Source organism: Chrysemys picta, chromosome 5 (genome assembly GCF_011386835.1).
Source record: "Chrysemys picta bellii isolate R12L10 chromosome 5, ASM1138683v2, whole genome shotgun sequence".
NCBI classification, from domain to species: Eukaryota; Metazoa; Chordata; order Testudines; family Emydidae; genus Chrysemys; species Chrysemys picta.
The window spans coordinates 86,857,519-86,880,339 of NC_088795.1; the positions used below are offsets into that span (position 1 = coordinate 86,857,519).

The 22,821-nt window shown below is 41.3% G+C and overlaps 2 protein-coding genes and 1 long non-coding RNA gene across 7 annotated transcripts in view; 2 read left to right on the forward strand and 1 right to left on the reverse strand.

Moving 5' to 3' along the window:
• Nucleotides 1-1,972, forward strand: part of CNOT7 (CCR4-NOT transcription complex subunit 7) — a 29,191-nt gene extending 27,219 nt beyond the window's left edge. For all 4 annotated transcript variants that reach the window (XM_042841929.2, XM_005282081.5, XM_024105386.3 and 1 more), the window contains one exon: nucleotides 298-1,972. In XM_042841929.2, the coding sequence (XP_042697863.1) occupies nucleotides 298-426 (129 nt within the window). In that variant the 3' untranslated portion in view covers nucleotides 427-1,972. The remainder of the gene's footprint in view (nucleotides 1-297) is intronic.
• Nucleotides 1,973-11,287: 9,315 nt separating this feature from the next.
• LOC122172339 (uncharacterized) lies at nucleotides 11,288-21,978 on the forward strand. The gene is made up of 3 exons (XR_010601857.1): nucleotides 11,288-11,427; nucleotides 11,998-12,072; nucleotides 21,848-21,978. It is a non-coding gene; the product is annotated as an uncharacterized LOC122172339 (long non-coding RNA).
• ZDHHC2 (zinc finger DHHC-type palmitoyltransferase 2) overlaps nucleotides 17,529-22,821 on the reverse strand; it is a 68,249-nt gene continuing 62,956 nt past the window's right edge. For both annotated transcript variants that reach the window (XM_065598022.1, XM_005282082.5), the window contains exon 13: nucleotides 17,529-19,872. The gene's annotated coding sequence lies outside the window, so the exon portion shown is untranslated. The remainder of the gene's footprint in view (nucleotides 19,873-22,821) is intronic.

Sequence of the window (22,821 nt, forward strand, 5' to 3'; positions counted from 1 at the left end):
CCTCTGGGGGACGGGTGCAGGACCCACTGGCTCCACCCACGTTGGTGCTAGGGGAGGCTCGTCCCTCCGTGGGGCTGTGGGGTATCCCACCGCCTTGCTACAGATGCATTGAAGGGCTAATATTCTTTCTGTCATGGCCAAGAACACTTCAGTGCCAAGAATCACTTAGTTATTTTGATTTAGTTTCACTTACATGTGGAGTATGAAAATTCAGACTTTTGTAAAAGCCTGACAGTATTTGACCTCAATAAGACTTATTCTTCAGTATTGATTTGTCTTTTTTTAACTCCTTTTTAGATGTTCTTTGAAGATCACATTGATGATGCCAAATATTGTGGTCACTTGTATGGCCTTGGTTCTGGTTCTTCCTATGTACAAAATGGCACAGGAAATGCATATGAAGAAGAAGCCAACAAACAGTCATGACATGAAATGGGAGGTCATCTTTTCTGAGCTCTGTGTGCTTGTATATAGGTTTTATCTCTGGTTGAATCCCTTGGACAATGAGGCTTCCCCCTACCCCCCTTCTCAGAACACTTTATTTTCTGCCTTTCTATGTACTAAATCTGATTGTTCCTATCACAGATCTGATCTTGATATGTTGAATTTTCTGAGTTAAATTTGGCCTTTGTACCTACTCCATCTCTCAAGAAGCATGTGTAGGATCAGTGTGGCAGAGAGAAGGGGAAAGCTAAATCATAATGAATATTCTGGTAAACTTACCTAGTTGGTCTTAGTTTTGTTTTTTCTCCCTTCCCCCAAATTAACTAGCACTGATTTGTAACTAACTTCCCTGTTTCATGTCTGTCCCTTCCAGTATGCAGGTGTTTTAGCTATTCAAGATTGCGGACCATCAAATTTGCACTTTAGAGAGTGACTCTGTCTCAGATCCTCTGTTTTATCTGAAGTTTTGGGTGTTTTTGCCCTGAGCTAGAAAAATAATAGTCTGCCAACTTTAGCAACTTCACACTGTATTCCTTGGTTTTTGAGCCTGCAGAACATAACACATTCACTGCATAACAATGTTTGTTTGTTCAAGCAAAACAAACTACTGAAATCTTAGTAACTACTGTTATCTTACTGGTGTTCAGTCTTCCAAGCACTTCCTGAGCACATCAGCTTCTAATTGGCCTGCTGCTTTAAAGCCACTCTGTGATGGAAGAAAATGTTTGAAAACCAGCTTTACACCCTTCAGGACAAATTGTGTGAGACTTACTTTTGTATTTTTGCCATTGAGCTGAAAATCTGAGGATATTGGAACTGCAGTGGTTCTATTATGGCACACTTCCCTGGATTCAGTTCCTAGCTTTTATTCCAGTAATGTATTACCTAAATATTTTTTATTTTTTAAAGTCATATTTATTATGTACTTGATTTGATGATTTTTGCAAGTGAGTTTAGTTAAGGATAAAACCCAAAGACCTGAAGTAAACTTTATATTGAATTGAATGATTAAATTAGAAGGAAGATAACTTGTGCTTTTGTAGTTGCTACAAAGACAGATGGTACAGATATATTTGTTGTAAAACAACAAAATATAAATTACTTATAGCTAATAAAGTTACCTGAGGAGTGTAATGCTAGTTTTATTTTTTGAGTGTATCTTAGCAATATATTTTATATATATTGTTTTAAAGGACCGTACTGTACTTTAACCATGCATAGCAGAGCAATTGTGCAGGAAGACTTTTTTGGGATTGAATAGCTAAATACTAGCCTGAAATGATGGAATGCACGCCTCAGTGTGTGTGTGTGTGTGTGTTATCTACACTGAAATCAATATTAGCAAATCTCCAAATGTTCGCCAAATTGATCTGTTTACCTTGTACTTTAACATATTCTTTTTTCATTAAGTTACAATAATATAACTGGGTGGTCCTTTTTAAAACAAGAACAAATGATTTGCATAACAGAGGGTATTATTTGTTTTTAAAGCTTTTGTAAATAAAGGCTTCAGAAATGTTTTCTTACATATCTACAGACTGGTAGTTTTGTTCTGAAACCTTTTACTGGAATGTATATTGTACCCCATTCAGTCCCTGTATACTTCCTATTCCACTATGCATACTAATTCATCTTTCTGGTGTCTGAAAGAGCTATTAGCAACTCCCCAAGTGATGCCAGCACCAGCTTATTTCTGCCAATTGAGAGCATAGCAGGAGTCTGTTTCTATGTCCAAATTATTTCACTGCTATTAGCCTAATTTACGAGTGTATGGGTACAACTACCCAATTAATAGTTTTTCTCTTCAGGTATCTAGAGACTGTCACTCTAAGAGTTGTGCTGAATCACTCTTTATTTTGACCTCTGGGTCAGATGGGCATCAATAAGGACACTGTTAGCATTTAACAATTAAACATAGGTGCGTATCTTTAGGCCCAATCCTGCTTTCATTTGAATATCCAAATCACCTGATGACTTCAGTGGAAGTTGAGAGTATACTAGGAATGCAGGATTGGGCCCTTTGAAGGTCTGATGTACTTGTGTTAGACAAGCTGTTAAGATTTAAAACACTATGATGGGATTATATGTGGTTATGCCTTGAGGAAAACTGGTTTTTTGTGGATTTTTTTGTATTTGATTAATTGTTGTTTTGAAGAATCTTCTCAGCTGTGGATAAAAGGGACTTTTAGAAAAGTTTTTGAAATATTCCTTGGTTATTTGCAGTGATAGACATTTCTGCTCTTTCCCTCTCCTTCATAATGGGAAGGGTCTTATGAATGTCTTGCTCCAAAACACACCAATCAATGTGAAATCAGGATTCAGTTTTATCACTGAGAGAAAACTCTTAAACGGCTTTGATCCGCCCACGTACTTAAGAGCTGTCATCACACACAGTCCCAGCTATAGAGCATGTATTCAGATTTCTTTTGCAAAGTTAACACAAAGGAGATTTGGTTTCTAACAAGGAGCTATTTAACCTGGGGAGGAATGTCAGTTTTTTGAAAACGGGCACCTCTCATATTGTGAGCCAGCATGTTGTAAATTGCAGATTTTCTTAAAAAAATAGGAAGAAGCAAATTACTCCTGTCCATTTAAAATTGGAATAACTTGTTTCAAAGGTGGACATGGTGATGTCTTTGTGGAGATAAATCCATGTACATATTTTAAATTGAACTATTTCAGAAATTTAGAGATGTGCCTGCTTATTATAAGTCCAAGAATTTTCATCTCAAGCCCCTGCTTACCTCGCAGCCTCCTCTAAATCTGTCACTAGATAGGCTTATGTCAATAACAAACAAGGCTGTTATTTATTTGTTGTGCCTAATGTTCCTTTTCTTGTCACTTGCATTTTGGCATCTCTGGTCAGCTGTGTCCAACTCTCTGGGCACTGGTTTATATGTTATAGCTAAGTAGGTGCTGGGTGGTGTGATGGCTAAAGAGATAAGATCCATCAGATATTCAAGAAATTCAGCAAATTATTGAGAACTTAGTAGTGTTCTTTGAGTGATTGTCCACACAGATTCCACTCTTATTGCACATGCACCACATGCGAGTGAGAGGTTTCTTTTAGCAGCAGGTTCTGTTGGGGCTAAGCCTGTGCCCTAGGTGTTTGTGCACACCTCCTATCAATGGCAGAGCAGGCCCAATGGTTTCTCTTTACTGCCTGTGGCAGCAAGATGGAAGCCCTGCAGTTGTTCACTTTCTTTGCACATTGTGATTGTTTTAATTCTTTTTTTACTACCGTTGTCAAAACAATAATTCAGTTAGCCTAAATGGCTCCCCTTACAGAAGTACTAGCATTATGGCAGAAGCCAAGTTAACTGGGAATTAAAGTCTATCCCTCATGTGACACTGCAATGTTTACTGATGATGGGCACTTCTGCTCCCTGGTTTTTCTTGGAGAAGGACATGTCCCCAGAGTGATGTTCCATCTGCTTGCTCTTTCTCCAAGTGAACTCAGAGTGAGGGAAGCCCCTTTCAAGCTGTTTCTACGAGAGCAAATTGATGCAAGCCGTCTCAGATGCTGAGAAGAGAGCTGCAGCCAGGTCTCTACTGTCCAATTAGACTCTCTGTAAGTGTGTTGGTGAGCAGTGATTCCACCTCAAGCTCCTGGGCCACATCTACTCAGAGGCCCCACTCATCTGCCACTACATCGGCACTGATGTCCGACAGGCAGAAAGGAGCACCGTTCCAAAGATAAGCCCAGACATAGGTTGTCATCCCTGGCACCTGGCAGAGTGAGACAAAAGGGTCAACAGGGCCATGACTCATCCTGGGTTCATTCATCCAAGGGCCTGAGAAGGTCCATTCCATTTCCCTGGTACAGACTCCCAGTGGACAGCGCTGTTCTCTGTAGCAACCCTTCAGCATTTACCCCAGCACTGAGTACCTTGGTACCCAAGCCTCAGCACCAAGTGCCTCTGTACCGTACACATTGGTACACACTACCTTGGCACCAACTATGTCTGCACCTAAACCATACACAGTGCCCAGTGATGTCTCCTCCAAAAAATTAAGGGAGGTGATAGCTAAACCCCAGCCTTGGAGTCACTGGTATGCTGGGCTCCCAGTACCAACCTCCTCTGTGGAGACAGAGTTCACCTGACAGAACTGCTTCTCCCTTAATGGAGATACAGTCCTTTTCCTCCTCCTCTGCTGAGCATAGCGGAGAATCATCTCCCACTTGTCCACCATCCCCTCCCTGGATAGCCAGCTGGGTGACAGGAAGGGATTGTAGGAAGGAATCTGTGAGCGGTAATAATAGTCTAGGCTTCACAGGGATCATCCTATCTGTACTGTCCTCAGTTTCTTCCACCTCAATATTCCTATCCGTACTAGTTTGGTCTTACTGGTGTGCAGCTGTACTGTAGGGCAGAATTGCCCTTCCCAAAAAGACAAATCAAGCCACTTTAATCAAGCCAGTTACTTAAGGCAGGAGGAGAGTTGAAGAATATCATCAGCTACCAGAGGAAGTGCAGCTGATCTCTGCTGTAATCTCATCCTCCTCTGATGAGAGAGCCATTAATGTATCAATGTAGGTGGACACACTATTAGCCAGGATGGGTAAGGAATGGTGTCCCTAGCCTCTGTTTGTCAGAGGGTAGAGATGGATGGCAGGAGAGAGATCATTTGATCATTGCCTGTTAGGTTCACTCCCGCTGAGGCACCTGGCATTGGCCACTGTCAGCAGACAGGATGCTGGGCTTGATGGACCCTTGGTCTGACCCATTATGGCCATTCTTATGTTAATTCCAGGACCTGATGAAGTGCATGACAGAAACCTTGGATATACCCCTGGAAGTAGTCAAAGAGCTTGTGCTGGTGTTCTCGAACATTTAACATTCTTTTACAATAGGGAAACAAATCTAGTCTGCTCATAAAGGTCTACTGGAGCCTGCAAGAACTTCTGACATACACCTGTATCCATCCCAGCCAAATCAAAGTTGCTGACAAGATGTACCAGGGCCCTCCTAAAAGTTCTGAGTATTTCTATTCACATCCAACACCAGGTTCTCTCATAGTGGCAACAGTTCAGGAGAAATCAAAACAGCAGAGTCCTCGTAAATCCATACTTAGAGAAGAGAACCCAAACAGATTGTCCCTGTTCAGTCACTAGGTGTATTTGTCAGCTAGTCTTCAGATGAGGCTAACAATGTGGCCCTTCTCTCAAAATATAACTGTCTATAAAATGAAACAGCTTGTTCTAATTTTAAAACTCTGTAAGGAACACCAGGATGACCTGAAGCCTATTGTGATGGAGGGACAACTGACTGCCCATAGATCATTACAGGCTGTGCTAGATGTTTGATACTATGGCACATGCAATGACCATTGCAATAGCCATGAGGGGTTATCATAGCTTCAATCCTTGGCCATTTCCAGGGAGGTATAGGCAACATTGAGGACCTCCCATTGTTGAACAGTTTGTTACCCTCAAATGGAACAAATGAGGCCTTCTGCTCCTCAAAGAAATCACAGGCAACTGGGCTCTTTGGGCCTCTGTCCCGACCTCTAGAAATTAGCAGTCATGCCAACAACTGCCCTGCCAACAGCGCCCTGTTGTAGGAACATCTCCCTACCAATAGAGTCCTGCCCTTTGGTTTTTCTACAGCATCCAGGGTATTCAAGAATGGAGCAATAGTGGCAGCTCATTTACGGAGAATCCAGGTCTGTCCTTACCTCAGTAACTGGCTGACTTGTGGAAGATCACCTCAACAGGTGACCGACTCTAGTCAAGTAATTCTAAAGATCTCTGCTTTACTAGGTCTCAAAACCAACAGCCAGAAATCCATATTGATTCCACCTCCGAGTGTAGAGTTCATAGGAGCACTGTTAGACTGAAAGTCAATGAGAACTCACTTTCCATGAGAGGACTTGGTTAGTTTGGAATCTATCAATCAACTAAAAGCTCATCCAAAGATACCAATGAAAACATAACTTAGACTTCTAGGTCACACAATATGCCAGACTTCACCTATGCTGCATGAAGGGGTGGCTGAAATTTGTGTATCTATCGAGCATTCACCACATGAACATGATGGTCACAGTCCCATAAGAAGGCATCTCCTCATTAAACTTGTGGAAAGATCCTCTTCAGGCATGCAATGAAGTACCTTCTCAACAGCTTTGTCTGCCAAATTTCTGATGACACCTGCCTCCACTCAGGGATGGGGGTATCTTTAAATTCAGGGCCTGTGGTTCCCTCATTAAGCTTGTCTCCACAAACATTCTAGAGCTCAGACTTATCCTGGCATGCAAAGTATTCTTGACTCCTCTTCAGGGATCCACAGTAAAGATGTGGACAGCCACTGTCACAGTGACAGATTGTCAACAGGCAAGTATGGATGATCTTGCTCCCACTTCTGTCAGGAAGTCACGTGTCTATGGAATTGGTTCATTCCAAACCAAATCACACTGGTGTGTCTGCACCTTGCTGGCCTTCAGGACACCTCGGCAGATCAACTGAGAAAGCAATTCTCTGACAACCATGAGTCTCTCAAAGACTCAGTCCTACAGAACATCTTTCACAAGTGGGCATTCCCTTGTGAAACCAGAAAGAGACCTGGTTACCACAGATCAGAACAAGTGTCAAATATTCTGCCCAGAGGGGTTCCAGCCCAGTCCTGGTATTAGGATTTTATTAACATTTCAGCAACCTCCTCCCCCATCTGCTCTGTCCAAAACAATCTCTCAGAATAATCCAGACCCATCTGACAGCCTGGATGCTAGTTGGATGATGTATAGCTGAGGTTCAGAACAGTCTGCTCCAAGGCAGGAAACCTTCAACCAGACTGACTCTTATAAAGCTAAATAGAAAAGAGTTTCTATTTGGGCATCTCGACACAAGCTTTCTCCCTTGACATCACCAATTTTCAGTAATATGGGACTGTTTGCTAGTCCTGATCTGGATTTTCCATCAGCTCCATAAGGACCTACCTACTCAATAATAGCAAATGAAACACAATTTCCAGCAGAATGTGTGCAACAATGACCTAGTCGTTGTGACAAGATTTAGAATCCTTTCATAAAAGTCTGCCAACAGATGTGTTTCTGGTGTGTTTTAGGACAAGAGGACTTTTTGTTTGCTTGCTGGTTTCAGTGAATGGATTGTAAAAGGATTACTCTGAGTGGCATTGTTTATATTGAAGTCTGTTATGCTTGTCTTTTGCCTGTGGTGGAGTGAAAAATCACAAACTGCTTCAGTGCATGTTCCCCCTTCCTACAGTGAAGTTCCGCTCCAGGGTACCCAGGCTTGACAGTACTAATCCTTTTCGTAAACTCATAGGACTGAAAGGGACTTCGAGAGGTCATCTAGTCCAGTCCCCTGCACTCATGGCTGGACTAAGTATTATCTAGACTATCCCTGACAGCTGTTTGGAGATTTTTTTAAGAGCAGGTTAGAAGATTCCACAACCTCCGTAGGCAATTTATTGCAGTGCTTAACCACCCTGACAGGAAGTTTTTCCTAACATCCAACCTAAACCTCCCTTGCTGCATTTTAAGCCCATTGCTTCTTGTCCTATCCTCAGAGATTAAGGAGAACAATTTTTCTCCCTCCTTCTTGTAACAACCTTTTATGTCCCATCTGTCTTCTCTACTCCAGACGAAACAAACCCAGTTTTTTCAATCTTCCCTCAAAGGTCATGTTTTCTAGACCTTTAATCATTTTTGTTGCTCTTCTCTGGATTTATTCCAATTTGTCCATATCTTTCCTGAAATGTGGCACCCAGAACTGGACACAATACTCCAGTTGAGGCCTAATCAGCGCTGAGTAAAGCAGAAGAATTGCTTCTCATGTCTGTCTTACAACACTCCTCCGAATACATCCCAGAATGTTTGCTATTTTTTTTGCAACAGTGTTACACTGTTGACTCATATTTAGCTTGGGATCCACTATGACACCCAGATCCCTTTCTGCAGTACTCCTTCCTAAGCAGTCATTTCCCATTTTGTATGTGTGCAGCTGATTGTTTATCTAAATAATTGATGAAGATATCTAACAGAACCAGACCCAGAAATGATCCCTGTGGGACTTCACTCAATTATGCCCTTCCAGCATGACTGCGAACCACTGATAACTACTCTCTGGGAACGATTTTCCAACCAGCTATGCACCTACCTTTTAGTATCTAGGTTGCATTTCCCTAGTTTGTTTATGAGAAGGTCATGCGAGACAGTATCAAAAGCTTTACTAAAGTAAAGATATACCACGTCTACCGCTTCCACCCTATCCACAAGGCTTGTTACCCTGTCAAAGAAAGCTATCAGGTTAGTTTGGCCCGATTTGTTCTTGACCAATCCATGCTGACTGTTACTTATCATCTTATCTTCTAGATGTTTGCAAATTGTTTGCTTAATTATTTGCTCAATTATCTTTCCGAGTACAGAAGTTAAGCTGACTGGTTTGTAATTCCCCGAATTGGCCTTATTTCCCTTTTTATAGATGGGCACTATATTTGCCCTTTTCCAGTCTTTTGGAATCTCTCCTGTCTTCCATGACTTTTCAAAGATAATCGCTAATGGCTCAGATATCTCCTCTCTCATCTCCTTAAGTATTCTAGGATGCATTTCATCAGGCCCTGGTGACTTGAAGACATCTAACTTGTCTAAGTAATTTTTAACTGGTTCTTTCCCTATTTTAGCCTCTGATCCTACCTCATTTTCACTGACATTCACTATGTTAGACGTCCAATCATCACCAACCTTCTTGGTGAAAACAAACATAAAAGTCTGGGTAAGGATAAAAGGGGTAAGGAGGAATAGTCTACACTTACTGTAGTTGTGCTTAGGGGAATGAAGAATTGCTGGTTCTGCTAGCGGTGATTTCCTGCTGAATGTGAAGATCTGGTTTTGCTGACAGCTGCTAGTTGCCTCCTAGGGGGAGTGCTGAAGAGGCCTTGCTGTCTTATCACTCATTTGCTGAGATAGGGTTGGGTTGTTTGGTTTTTTTTGCCAGGTTGGTCTTTCCTTATCATTGTGAAATTCTGGCTTCAGTGATCTATTGGGAGGAGGAGAGGAAGGGAAAAATCCTCTGCAGTAGAACATCAGAGTTAAACACCTCGGGAATGGAGATTGTTCGTAACTCGGAAATCTTTATAACTCTGAACAAAACATTATGGTGGTTCTTTCAAAAATTTATAACTGAACATTGGCTTAATACAGCTTTGAAACTTTACTATTGTAGCCAGGGGGCGTGGTTTCCCTCCCTGACAGACTGGGAGAGAGCTGCGACCGCCCTCTGGTGGGCAGAGCCAGGACACCCATGACCACCCGCTAGAAGCAGAGGGGTGGGAAAGGAACAGGAAATATAAAAGACCGGCCCTCCAGCTCAGTTGAGGGAAAGCTGCCAGAGGAGCAGGACATCTCCCCACCACTGCTGGAGCTCAGACCCAACGGAGGCCGCTACAGCGCCAGAGACCCGGAGCTGTTAGAGCTGCCACTAGCCATTCACCCCTGCAAGACAAATGACAACCCAGGAACCAAGGTACCCCCTGAATGGGAGTGTAGGAGGGAGCCCAGGGAAGCCAAATAGGGTTTGGCTGCGTTATTGACAGCAAGCCAGCCAGCGTGTTACTGGATTCCACCCTGACCCAGTGGCAGATCACTCCGCCACTGCTAGGGCCCACTGTTGTGGGCCTGCATCCCCCTAGTCATGCCCCCCTGCCCCTCCCCAAGGGGCCTGCCTTGGTCTGTCATCCACCCGAGCTAGGATGCCACACAGTTTTGCTATCTGCCCCACCAGAGAGCTGATCTCCCTAGACTGCTGTGCTGCTCTGCCTGACTGCAAGCCAGAGCCATTGACTGTTGGCTGCCCCACCCTGGCTTAGGGCCAGGGCTCACAGACTCAATTGCTGCTGGCCTGGACTGCAGGCTTGGGCCTACTAACTGTTGGCTAATTCCCCCCTGAACTGAGTTGCTCCAGAGGCATTGTAGAGAGGGGGCGTGGTCTCCTTTCCTGACTGATGGAGAGAGCTGCAACTGCCTTACAACTATGCAGAAGAAAATGCTGCTTTCCCTTTATTTTTTAGCAGTTTATATTTAACACTGTACTGTATCTGCTTTTTTTGGCTCTCTGCTGCTGCCTGATTGTGTACTTCTGGTTCCAAATGAAGTGTGTGGGCGACTGGTCAGTTCGAAACTCTGGTGCTCATAACCCTGAGGTTCTACTGTACATAAATGTTGTTGCTAGCTTGATTTGAGATGGGGAAGGCAATCAGATATGAATATTTGGCTGCATTACACAAACATACTTTATATTCTTTCTTCCCTTTTGTGTAATGACACAGGATCGCCGTTCCATTGCTGCCTGCCTGCCCCTTTTGCTGTCTTTGACCATCCCAACTGAAAATAGTATTAGCTGAAGTACAACAGTTTTCTGCAACAGTACAACTTTTAGACTAGTTTTTGGAAATACTCTGTTGAATTAAGAGCCATAGTTTCTGGGCCTTGCACAATGTAATGCAAGCACTTAAGCGTCTACGAAAAATAAGACCAAATATAAGCTAAATCAGTGGTGAAGGCCCTGTGGCTCAATATTCAAAGGTGGCTGATTGAGTCATAGTGGTCAGGCCCCAGCTCTTTCCTCAGTGTCCCTGAGTAAAGAAAGCTGGCACACTTTTTTGTTTGCTTGTTTGTGGTTACTCTAACAAAAATATTTATCTACCTGGCAAGATCGATCTAAAAATAAAATTTGTATAAACACAGTGTATGAATGTCAGAGCTTGTCAAAGGTGTTAGACTGATAATGCTAGAGCCCTTTATTTATCTACAGATCTGGTCCAGCACAGCCAGTGGCAATGAAAGTTCCTCTATATTCCTTCATAGAAGGATCTTCTGTATGGGATAAAGTATAGTGCAGTCCCTTTATCATCTTTCATCACAGAGCTACCGTCCTTTGGGGAATGATGCCTAAGCTTGCTTCAACAACAGCGAGAATTGATTGTGTGTTCCTGTATTTCAGATTGCTACAGCTTCCTGTTACAGGTATTCTACTTTCATAAAGAGGGCCTTCTGTGTATAGTGAGAACTAGTCTGTTTTCAGAAGAATCTTCACAAAATGAAAAGGGGCAGGAGCAGTGGCTAGTGGCATTCTGCAGCTAGGCCAAGAATGTTTGGCAAAAAGAGTGAGTAGCCACAAGAAACTGACATAGGCCTTAAAGGACCAGGACCAGGCACAGCTTTTTCAGTATTGGGCGTCTACAATAAGGCAGGTGATTGCAGCTCAAAATACTAGGACTTATTTGTCGGATTCCAAGATGACCAAGTAATCAGATGGTAAGAATTTACCTAGACAGAATAAAGGAGGGGCTTTTCAGAGTTGGAGCCAAAGAGGAGGTGGGCTCTAGAGAATGGTGAATTTGAAGGAAGATTTCTCATTCACGGTTCCAGGATGAAGAAAATAATTGCGGACAATGAGAGAACTGATAAAGGGTTGCAAAGGGAGGCTGTAGGCAAGTATATTGTGCCAATACAGATGCCTTTTGATCAAATACAGAGCAGCAGATGCATCAGTCATGTCAAAGTGTGCTGCTTTTTGTTTGGTTTCTTTTACAGCATCATTGATGACAACAGTTAGCAGAGAAGACGCGTGATCTTCTTCAGTTCTGCGCACTATTCAGTCTGTCAAAGGTCAGATTCAGCCACACTTACGTTAGTGCAGTGTTGTGTGGGGACAAGGGATCTAACTGCTGCTGTGTGCAATTATGCACAGGAACTCTCCCAGCTCTAGAGTCAGCTGCAACATGCTATGGAGCAATGTTGCTGATGGATGCTGTTCCTGTTGCTTTAGGTTAAATCCTATTACGTGCCCTGTGGTCTTAGTGCTAACTTGACCCAAACATCCATCCACAAAAGTGGTACTGGTGGGGGAGATACAGTGAAATTCAATCCACCTCCCAGTAGCTATGTTGGACGTGTTATTGGCACAGTGCTGTAAAATACGTGAGGGGTTCACTAAGTCAGCTTTGTGGAAGAAAACATGGACTGGGAGAATAGGGTTTAGTAATGCAGCAGGCTAACATAATGCATGTGCAATTTCACCTACTGTATGTAATTTGTTGTACATGAGGGGTACAGTAGATTTCCTAGCCTTTGTGGGTGGATAGTGTGATCTGTTCAATATATTTGCTTTTGTACCTGTCTTATTCTGAAGAAATTCTTACACTAAGAAAAGTACAGCCTCTATAGTCAGCAGCAAATTCATGATCACACAATTTCATCTTTTAGCAGCTGTGTATGCACTGTAATACTGTCAGTCATCCATCATGCACATAGCCAACATGTTTGATGTGGAGGGGGAAGTGCATGAGATGATTAATCCCAAGGCCCCTGAGTTGAGCTGCATTTGAACTGGTACCTGCTAGCCAAATATTTACTCCACTGAGCTAACCCGATTCCACTTTACCTAAGTTGAGTGGCAGCTACCGATCTCTATCTATGCTGCCCTTATCAAAGGAGAGCCTGGGTTAAGGTCTGCTACCTGTTACCAAGCACTTAGGCACAGAACCAAGCAGCTACGATGACAGCATGCTGTTTCACAATGTGTAGCATGCAAGTGAAAGGCAGCTCTAGCCAGAAACGGAATGTTGGACATGCCTTTCATTGAGACATTGGTATGAAATGCCAATTTCTTTAGGCTTGCTTTTTGGTTGGAAGGAGGCATTTCTCTTTTACTGGAAAGTCAGCTCTCTTCACCATGCTCAGAGCCAGAAAAGACTTTGGCCTAACTCCATCTTAAAAGCATGTTTATTTTTATTAGCTTGTCTTAATGGAGTTTGTACAGTCTTCCTGCACCATCAGTATTGGGGGAGTTGTCATCCCACAAAGGGAGTCTAGGTTAAGAAATGATGCAGCGTATGAAAGCTTAAGTGCTATGCAGGTGGAAAATAAAGCTCCCCTCTTGAAATGTCTGCTTATTGGTTTATCAGCACAAGAACTGCCTACTATACCAACAAGTATAGACTTTTAAGTGGCCTGAATTTTGCATTACATGCAGCATTTTGAATCATGTTCCTCTTTTTGAACTTTGAATCCTGACACTCATCACTCCTCTTCCAGATGTAGGCAGAGAACCCTGAAAATCTTAATCAGTTGAACATGCAGAATTCAACAGCTGTGCAACCCCCAGCCATGGGTTCAATCCCTCAGTAGTGACTGGTCCAGGGGGAGGGTACTTACTCTAACTCTAGTAGGGGTATATGTTTGGGATCTGAGGGTATTGAGTTCAAATGCTACTGATGATCTAATGGCTATTTAGGGTTATACATTAAAACTTATGAGTTTTCTTTTTAAACTAGCTTTAATTCATACAATGATAAAAACATCCCTAAAAACAACTTTCAGAGTTTTATACACTGTCAATTATAGTTCAATGGACAACAGAATGCAGATGTTCCCTATTTTTGTAATTTCACAGCAGCAAGTTTAAGTATTGCAGTCCAGTGTTCTTTCATAGGCAACTATAGAGAAGACACTTTTATATTTGTTTTCCATTCTGTTTGAAATAACCCTTGACTCTGTGCTGGCATAGCATTGGAATACATCACTGAACACTAACTATGGCTCTGGGAAGTTCATGTTTCTACAGTGGCAATGCTGAAAACTTATAAGGAGAGCACAAGAGTCAAAGTAGGTAGAGGACTGGGGAGACATAAGTTGTTATATTAATTGAGCCATTGATCTGACAGATGGCTTCAGCTTTATCTTTCTGCCTCCTACAGTCTGTTTAAATTGAAAAGCTCTTCAGGGAGAGACTCTTTCGCTGTACCATCTTCATCCCCTCACCCCTCCCCAAATCTTGGTCTGGGCAAATACAATGGCTGAAGGTGCTTATGAGAGTGGCAGGTCTCTTACAATAGTTGTTAACACAGAGATGATTCAAATGGCACTTCACCCTGTGGCTGATGAGCTCAGGCTTGCTCTTCATGTCTGATCCAGTACCGAGCTTCCCTCATGGCCATGTAAACTGCTGTTATAAGATCAGGCAGGTTCAACACTTAATACTGATGTTTTCATACTTCCCATTCTAAAAACAAATGCCTGATTTCTTGCATAAGCCAAATGAGTTTAATTTTTTTCCAGCAGCAAGTTAACATGATACAAAAATACATAATACTGTTTACACAATACAAACAAGCAACAAGCTCCTCCAGGGTTTGTGCAACATCACTAGTTATATACACTTCTCAGCAATGCATACTCAGTGACCATTGTTCCAGAACAACTAAGACAGAATATCCAAATTGGTTTGAAATAGAGCTCTTGGAAGCTGATTTTTCTGACAGCTCAGCTTGTAAGTTGTTTTGCTACCAGCGGTAAAGAGGGAGAAATGCCATAAGAGGGAGTTCTCCACCTTGCTTCTTGCTCTTAATGCAGTCTTGAAGGAAGGGGAGAGCATCAATCTGTAAAGTGAGAATTTCCTCCCCCACCTGTGAAATTGTCCTGTATATTATAAATGCTTCCTAGAGATAATCTAAAGCAGCAATCCATTTGGTACCTAGTTAGGTGTGTTGCATGCAAAACACCACATTGGGCTCATAGCTGAAGCAGTGAGATAGTGGGCCAAAGTCTGATCTCAGTTACAGCTGTAGACTAGCTCTATAAAATCAATGGCAACCTTCTTATGTAACAGAGGAGAGTTGGGTCCATTGTTTCTTCCTCTCAGCAATTCATTCTCCCCTGCTGTTATGCAGTTTATCATTTCTTTCATACACAGTATTACTGTAACCTGGAGCCTCAGCTACTACTTTTCAAATGGGAGCTGCAATCACTTTCACTCCTACTATCTGCCAAAATTCTGTATTTTGCTGCCTAACACCATTTACAGTTTATGCAATGGGATGGCTTGCACCCAAATGGCTAGTTGTCCTACAAAAGCTTCATCGTAAATTAGTGGGACTGGTTTAATACCCTAACTGTGGGTTGAGATGGATAAAATATAAAAAGGCTACAAAAATTTTTTTAACCCACACAGATATTAAATTGACCAGTAGGAAGGGACAGCATGATATTGCAGTCTTGAACACATTATGGAGTAAAAGACAACAGTCATTCAAAATATTGTGCAGCATTAAATAGGGCCATGCACTGAAACAGGTCCTGATAGAAATATATCATGTTCTTCATTCACCCTAGCTGTTAGCATTTGATTTTTGTCTGGACAAATTTAAAAAAAGAGACTTGAAATATCTACCGCTATCTTTATAGTAGAGACATGAGTAGTTTTCATTGTTTAACACCTAATACTCAAGTGATGCACTAACATTAGTATTGACAGTATCCGACCACTTTAATTGTAGCTCATGATCTCCATAAAGACATGTCTGAATAAAAATTCTAAATGGGTGTTAACCACCACTTAACTGCACCTGGTCTACAATTACAAAATGAGTAAATGGATGGAACTTAACATTTAAGTTTTCAAATTTCTTTATAAAAATGCAAATTCCATCTCTCTCTGGAGGAAGAGATTTCTAAATTACAACAAAATATTTCAGTTGCACAATTCGGGTTCAGAATCTGTGGACTTATGCACCAGCAGATGTCTAGTTATTAGTTAAGATAGCCTATCTCCTAGAACTGGAAGGGACATTGAAAGGTCATTGAGTCCAGCCCCCTGCCTTCACTAGCAGGACCAAGTATTGATTTTGCCCCAGATCCCTAAGTGGCCCCCTCAAGGATTGAACTCACAACCCTGGGTTTAGCAGGCCAATGCTCAAACCACTGAGCTATCCCTCCCCCCAAGTTATAGTTATTTTAGTCTAATTTTTAATGAATATATTTTGTTAAAATTACTGGACACTCAAGTCTATTTAATTCATACAAATTATCTACACACCTGTGGGGGAATTCATTCTGACTTAATTATAGATCCTGGACCAAATATGGGGACACTCAGGCCCACCCAGAATCCCACTGAAGTTGGTGTCCCTCTGGGTGCAGGGGTATGTCTGTGCATCCCAAGATCGGGGCCATAATTAACTGGAAGTAGGCAACAACAAGCAGTTGCTGGTACAATAAATATAAAGCATTGTGTTCTTACATTAAAAAAAAATACAAGTCTTACACATTAGAGTGCAGTCAAGTGGCCAGCAAGTTTATGCTGATCAAAAGAATCAATGTAATCTGACAATTCCCAGTGTTAGTCTTGCTCTTGAGTTGTTGTTCCCCCCCCCCAAAAAGAATCTCATATTTGCATTGTAACATCACAACAGCTGAACCACAGGGATTTGAAAAGAAGCTATTTTCCCTCATGTATAAAGCTTTCAGAGTGCTCATCAAACACAAGTAAGGAATAATAATTTAACGAGGGCCCAGACAGCCTTGTCCTACCATATAATCCGCAGTAGGGGGTGGTGGTGGGGACTCCATAATGATCCCCTCTCAAATTGTTCTGGCAGGCATGTGGGGAATTTACCTCTGCACACAAAACACGCTTTAGCGATCACACACACAACGCCCATGTGTGCACATGGAGGCCTTCCATCTCTACCCCTTCCTCCCTGGAGTGAGAGAACTGCTCCAGGAACCCCTCTGAGGCTGTATTATTTTTAAACCCTTATTTCTGCAAGGCTGGAGAAGGGCTGAAGTGCATTCCCTGTTCCCAACCCACCCAAGAGAGCTGTCCACATTCTACTTCCTTCCCCTGCACGATCCAGGGCCGGCACCAGCTCAGCAAGCAGGTGCTTGGGGCGGCCAACGGAGGGGTGGTACGTCCGGCTCTTCGGTGGCGGGTCCCTCACTCCCTCTCTGAGTGAAGGACCTGCTGCCGAACTGCCACCAAAGAATGAAGAGCTGCCGCTGAAGTGCCACAGATCGCGATCGTGGTTTTTTTTTTTTTTTTTTTTTAATTTTTGCTGCTTGGGGCGGCAAAAACCCTGGAGCCGGCACTGCACAGATCCCAACCGTACTGAGAGCTCTTCTTATAGGTCAGAGGAGAAAGGAGATCCAGATTTAGAGGGAGCCCCTTCTGGTATGAATTTTATAGCAAAGACACTGTATATTAAATCATATTTACTGTTCTATAGTAATATAATATTACATTAAACTTACATTAAAGCTAATTTTTAAGAAGTTGGACAGGTCACTTCATATGTATATATTTTTAATGCACACTCGTGATTTTGACAGACAACACTGCAGCTGAATAATTACTTACAAACAAATATACAGATTATGAAAGCATGAAAAATTAAAGTATTTAGTCCTTTCTCCACCCCATCTCTCTGACCATGTTGACAGTTACCAACTTTTAAATAAACACTGATACAAAGTAAACTCCTGACAGAGTAACACTGATGAAACAAGTAGTGTGCTATGGAAATCCTGGCTGCAAAATGTTTACATGGATCATGTAAACAGTGTTACCCTCAAAGGCTAGTTTAAAAATGTTCCACATCTATAGATCATATGCTGGCACTTCCGGTAATGGAATCTATAAGAGATGTCTTCAGATGAGTAAAATTTAAGGAAAAAACTCATTCATAATAATAAAAAAACATTAAAATCATACCTGCTGAACACTTTTCCACAGAGACATTGGTCCATGTCAGATCAAAATTCTCATCTAAAAGTGATAATGGTTAAAACCATCCCAGGAGAATAATTTTGAACCAATGATCTAGAATTATTTGGTTGTAAAAGAGGTAATAATAATAATGTTTTACTGGAAACAAAAATTCTAACAACAGTAATTTACTCCAGTTCCCTGTGTTCTGAACATTTCTTGTTTCTTAAAGATTTACCTTCCTGCTATTACAAATACAGAAATAATAATGGAGATCAGTTCTATATCCTGTACTTTATCTTTCTGTTTTATATGATCCTGTGATTCAATCTGATCAACTGAGTTTTGAGAGCTGAATTCCCTATCTGCTTCTCAACTGTTCCCTGATCCCATAGTCTTACGTGCAATTTTAAAGATCCCTATTTTAATTTTTCTAGCTAGCCTACTAGAAAGTTAATTATTTTTAAAATGGTTTTGCAATTAACATACTTTGCATTTTGTGTAAACATTTTGTAATACCGTAAGTGTAGTGCATATAAAGGCACAAGACAGAGTAAGATTTGTGTCGCTGAAACTTCCTTGGTTTCAGAAACTAGCAGTACACTTTTTTCTTTTTAAATCTGGCTGGTAAACTTTGATCCTATGAAATCCAACATCTGATTGAATATTTACACATCTCCTTCCTACTTTCCCTGTAAAAGGTTTTCTATGGGAAAAAAGTTTGGGGTTTTGATGTGAGTGATCGGATGTCCAGATGTAATAGAGCAAATACTACATGTTGTTATGACAATGAAAGTCTCTTGGTATGTACATCATTAAGTTGCAACATTTTAAATACGACTGAGAAAGGAAAGAGCTTATGTTCAATAATTAGTCTGTAATGATTACCAAGCCATGAGAAGCATATTAATGTTCTTGGGCCATGTACTTCTCAAAGTCCACAATTTAGATTAAGCATTTTTGGTCCAAATGTTTCTAAGTAACATTAAGTCCACACATTTTATTTTTCTAAAGAGGTGCTGGCCCAAATTAAGAAGCTGTATCACAACAATCCCAATTTCACAGAAATCATCCTGTGCAGCTGTAACTGAAAGCCCTAACCTCCATTTACACACACAGTCCATCTCCAATATGGGCCTCTTCTTACTACTCTACTAAGAATGAAAATTAACCTGAACTGTAAGCACACAATCCAGTTAAGTGAGAGGTTATTTCAGCAATTAAGTGTTTACAGTCCAGCAGTCATATCTGTATAGGGGAAGGGTGGATACTATCTGCAATCAAGTCTACCAAAATAGTCTAAGATGATCCAACCTGTTTCATTTAGGTTGATTTTAAATCATAAATTAGCTGACTCAGTCAGAATCGGAAATCAAAATATGGTACCTGACCAATCAGTAAGCTACTCAATTACCAAAAATCAATGCTGATAATGCTTTTTCATGGATAAAGCCAGCAGCACAAAATGTATAATTCTTTTTTTTTTTTAAATAACCTACTTACGGCCATTGAAATTCATAAATAATATCAAGATTCAAAACTGATGTAAAAGCATGGACGGGCTATATGTAAGGAGTTTACGTTTTCTTGTGCTATCAGAATACCAAAGTAAAAACTAGCCCTTGAATGTGCACAATAGTAAATTTTGTCCCGCTAATCCTAATGAAAGGATTACTCCTTTCTCCTCTCATAATACTCAGAAATGTCCTTTAGCATTTTACCAGTAATTTGTGTACGTTGAAACATTCTTAATACAGTTCAAAAATATCAGTATGTCTTATGTTTCAAGCAATGACATGGCAACAGCTAATCAGCTGTCAATTTCTTCTGAGCATATCCACACAGGAGTAGACAGGAACAGCTGGCTGATAGGGGCTGATTTTTGGAAGAATGCATCTTCCTTTCATCAGCAGCTTTACCTTGAACTGGAACAGAAAGCATAAAACTCCAATAATATTTTAGAAACACAGGCACATTTAGCAATTTAATGACATTTGTTGCAATAACTTTTACAGGAAAAAGCAACTTATAATGGAACATTTAAGCAGTGGATTGATCAGGGGACTGGCAATAGAGCTGCCTTCAAATCAATCCATCTTAGGCTGGTAGTGATCAAAAGTTGTGATCATCTTGTGGGTATTCTATTGCCAACTACTATGTGAAATTAGTTGGTAATCTAAGTTCAGTTCCTACAGGTATCTGCCTCATAAGAACAACTGTTACAAGTGGTACTAAAATGAACCATTGTTGTCAGTCTCAGTACACACACCAGTCTGAACGCCTACCCCTAACAGTGGTGCCAACAAGCTTGTAGCACAGTGTCAGAAATGTGGCGTTGTGCTTCCACTATAATGGTGCTCTGGAGAGAGAAATTCTTTCTTCATTAATATCAATATAATTGAGTGAATGTAATTTTTCACTGTTTCTCTATGAACTTTCATAGGCACAATCCAACTCAGAAAAGTTTATATGACATACATGAAAGAACGTAGTAAATTCAAATTCAGTTATGTAAGTAACAACAGAAATATTAGTCCTGGGAAAATACCTCCAAAAAGTTTTCAGAAAGAGTTGAATAAAATATTAAATTTACACCAGCTGTATTCAGATTCTTTTGTGTTAGCGTTCCATGAATACTTGTATGAGTAACTTTACTTGTTAAAAACAAAACAAAACCTCACAGGCATAGTGATTTTTAAGCAAATACTCACAAAAAGTAAGATATACAAGTATTCAGACCAGAAATCTGATTCCAAGTTATTCATCAAATCAGGGACAGAAACAATAGCATGCAGGCTCTGTGTCCAATCAAAACTAACAGTTCAAATTTTGAATACTTTCAGACTGCTTACAAACAATGTACAGTCTAATAATTAGTCATAGTAGATATTCATTGGAACAAGGCAAATACTATATAAATAAAAAAAAAAAAACTATGTGCTACTCACAGATAATATGCAAATAGGAAAGAGGTTACCTTTTCCAAATTATTCATTATGCATTATTCACTCAAAAATATATTTCTTCTTCCTAATTTTAATTTTGTAATAGGAGCTTTGAAAGCTTAATATATGAGCATGTGTATTGATAATTGCCATGGCCATTGTTATACTCCATTTTTTGTGACTGCAGCCATTAGAGCAATGGATTCCTTTATTTTAATGGAAAATATCCATGAATTTGGGGATTTTGCATTTGAGTGGATGGATGAGATAATAGTCAAACAATTTCAATGAGAACCTTGAGAGTTGCCAAGTTAAAAACTGCATTTCATAAGGTATTATAAAAATAACCAGGAACTCTGATTATGACTAGTGGTTATTCTACAGGTGATTTGAAAAGTCATTTTATGGAGTTCCATAATATGACCCCAAACTAACTTTAAAAGTGTCTCCAGTGTTTCCTAGGCTGCCTTGCTAAAAAATCTCAGCATGTAAATGGTCCCAGGCAGACAATGACATGTATAATTAACTGAGGTGAGTGAGGCAGCTATTTTTCCGTGGTGGCTATTGTTTTGCTAAGATAAGACTGGGTTCAACAGGGTGCTTGCATGTCATTTGAAGACTATCCCTCAACAACTTTTTGAGAGGGTTTTGGAGCGGGCTGACGGTATGCTTCCTATAATGACAAGGGGTGGAAATGAATTTCTGTAGGTGTCAGATTCTCTTGGAATGATTATTTCAATGCTGCAGTGATTTCATCATGTTGTATAGTTAGTGAAAGTGTTTTAGTGCCCAGAGCCTTGGGTAGGCACCGTGACATTGCACTCCATGTTTTATGGAAATATGTTTATAAGTGTGAATATGATGTAACTGGAATATGCTTCATGCAAAAGGTATCATTACAAAGCTTATGATCTGCTGAGTGTGTTCATCCTATTTGTTTGCATGTATTTAACAGCATGTGACCTCCAGAAGAAGAAAGAGGAGCGTGCATGTACCAGCAATGCAGACACAGGTGAGCAACCGTTTTCATGTTCTCTCCACAGGTACTAATGCAGAGAGTGGACTAGATGATACATCTGAGGGAAGGGAGCAGAAGGAGACTCCACCAATTGTAAGGCATGAGATGCACTGTCTTAGGGATGGGGGTTCCACAACCACCGCTCCCAAGAGAAGGAGGCGGGTGGTGGTGGTCGGGGACTCCCTCCTCAGGGGGATTGAGTCATCTATTTGCCGCCCTGACCGGGAAAACTGAGAGGTCTGCTGCTTGCCAGGAGCTACGATTCACGATGTGACGGAGAGACTACCGAGACTCATCAAGCCCTTGGATTGCTACCCCTTCCTGCTTCTCCACGTGGGCACCGAAGATACTGCCAAGAATGACCTTGAGCAGATCACTGCAGACTACATGGCTCTGGGAAGAAGGCTAAAAGAGTTTGAGGCACAACTGGTGTTCTCATCAATCCTCCCTGTGGAAGGAAAAGGCCAGGGTAGAGACCGTCAAAGTCAACGAATGGCTATGCAGATGGTGTCAGAGAGAAGGCTTTGGATTCCTTGACCATGGGATGGTGTTCTAAGAAGGAGGAGTGCTAGGGAGAGACGGGCTCCACCTAAGAAAGAGAGGGGCATCTTCGCAAGCAGGCTGGTTAACCTAGTGAGGAGGGCTTTAAACTAGGTTCACCAGGGGAAGGAGACCAAAGCCCTGAGGTAAGTGGGGAAATGGGATACCAGGAGGAAGCACGAACAGGAGAGCAGAAGGGGGAGGACTCCTGTCTCATACTGAGAAAGCAGGACGATCAGCGAGTTATCCTAAGTGCCTATACAGAAATGCAAGAAGCCTGGGAAACAAGCAGGGAGAACTGGAAGTCTTGTCACAGTCAAGGAACTATGATGTGATTGGAATAACAGACTTGGTGGGATAACTCACATGAC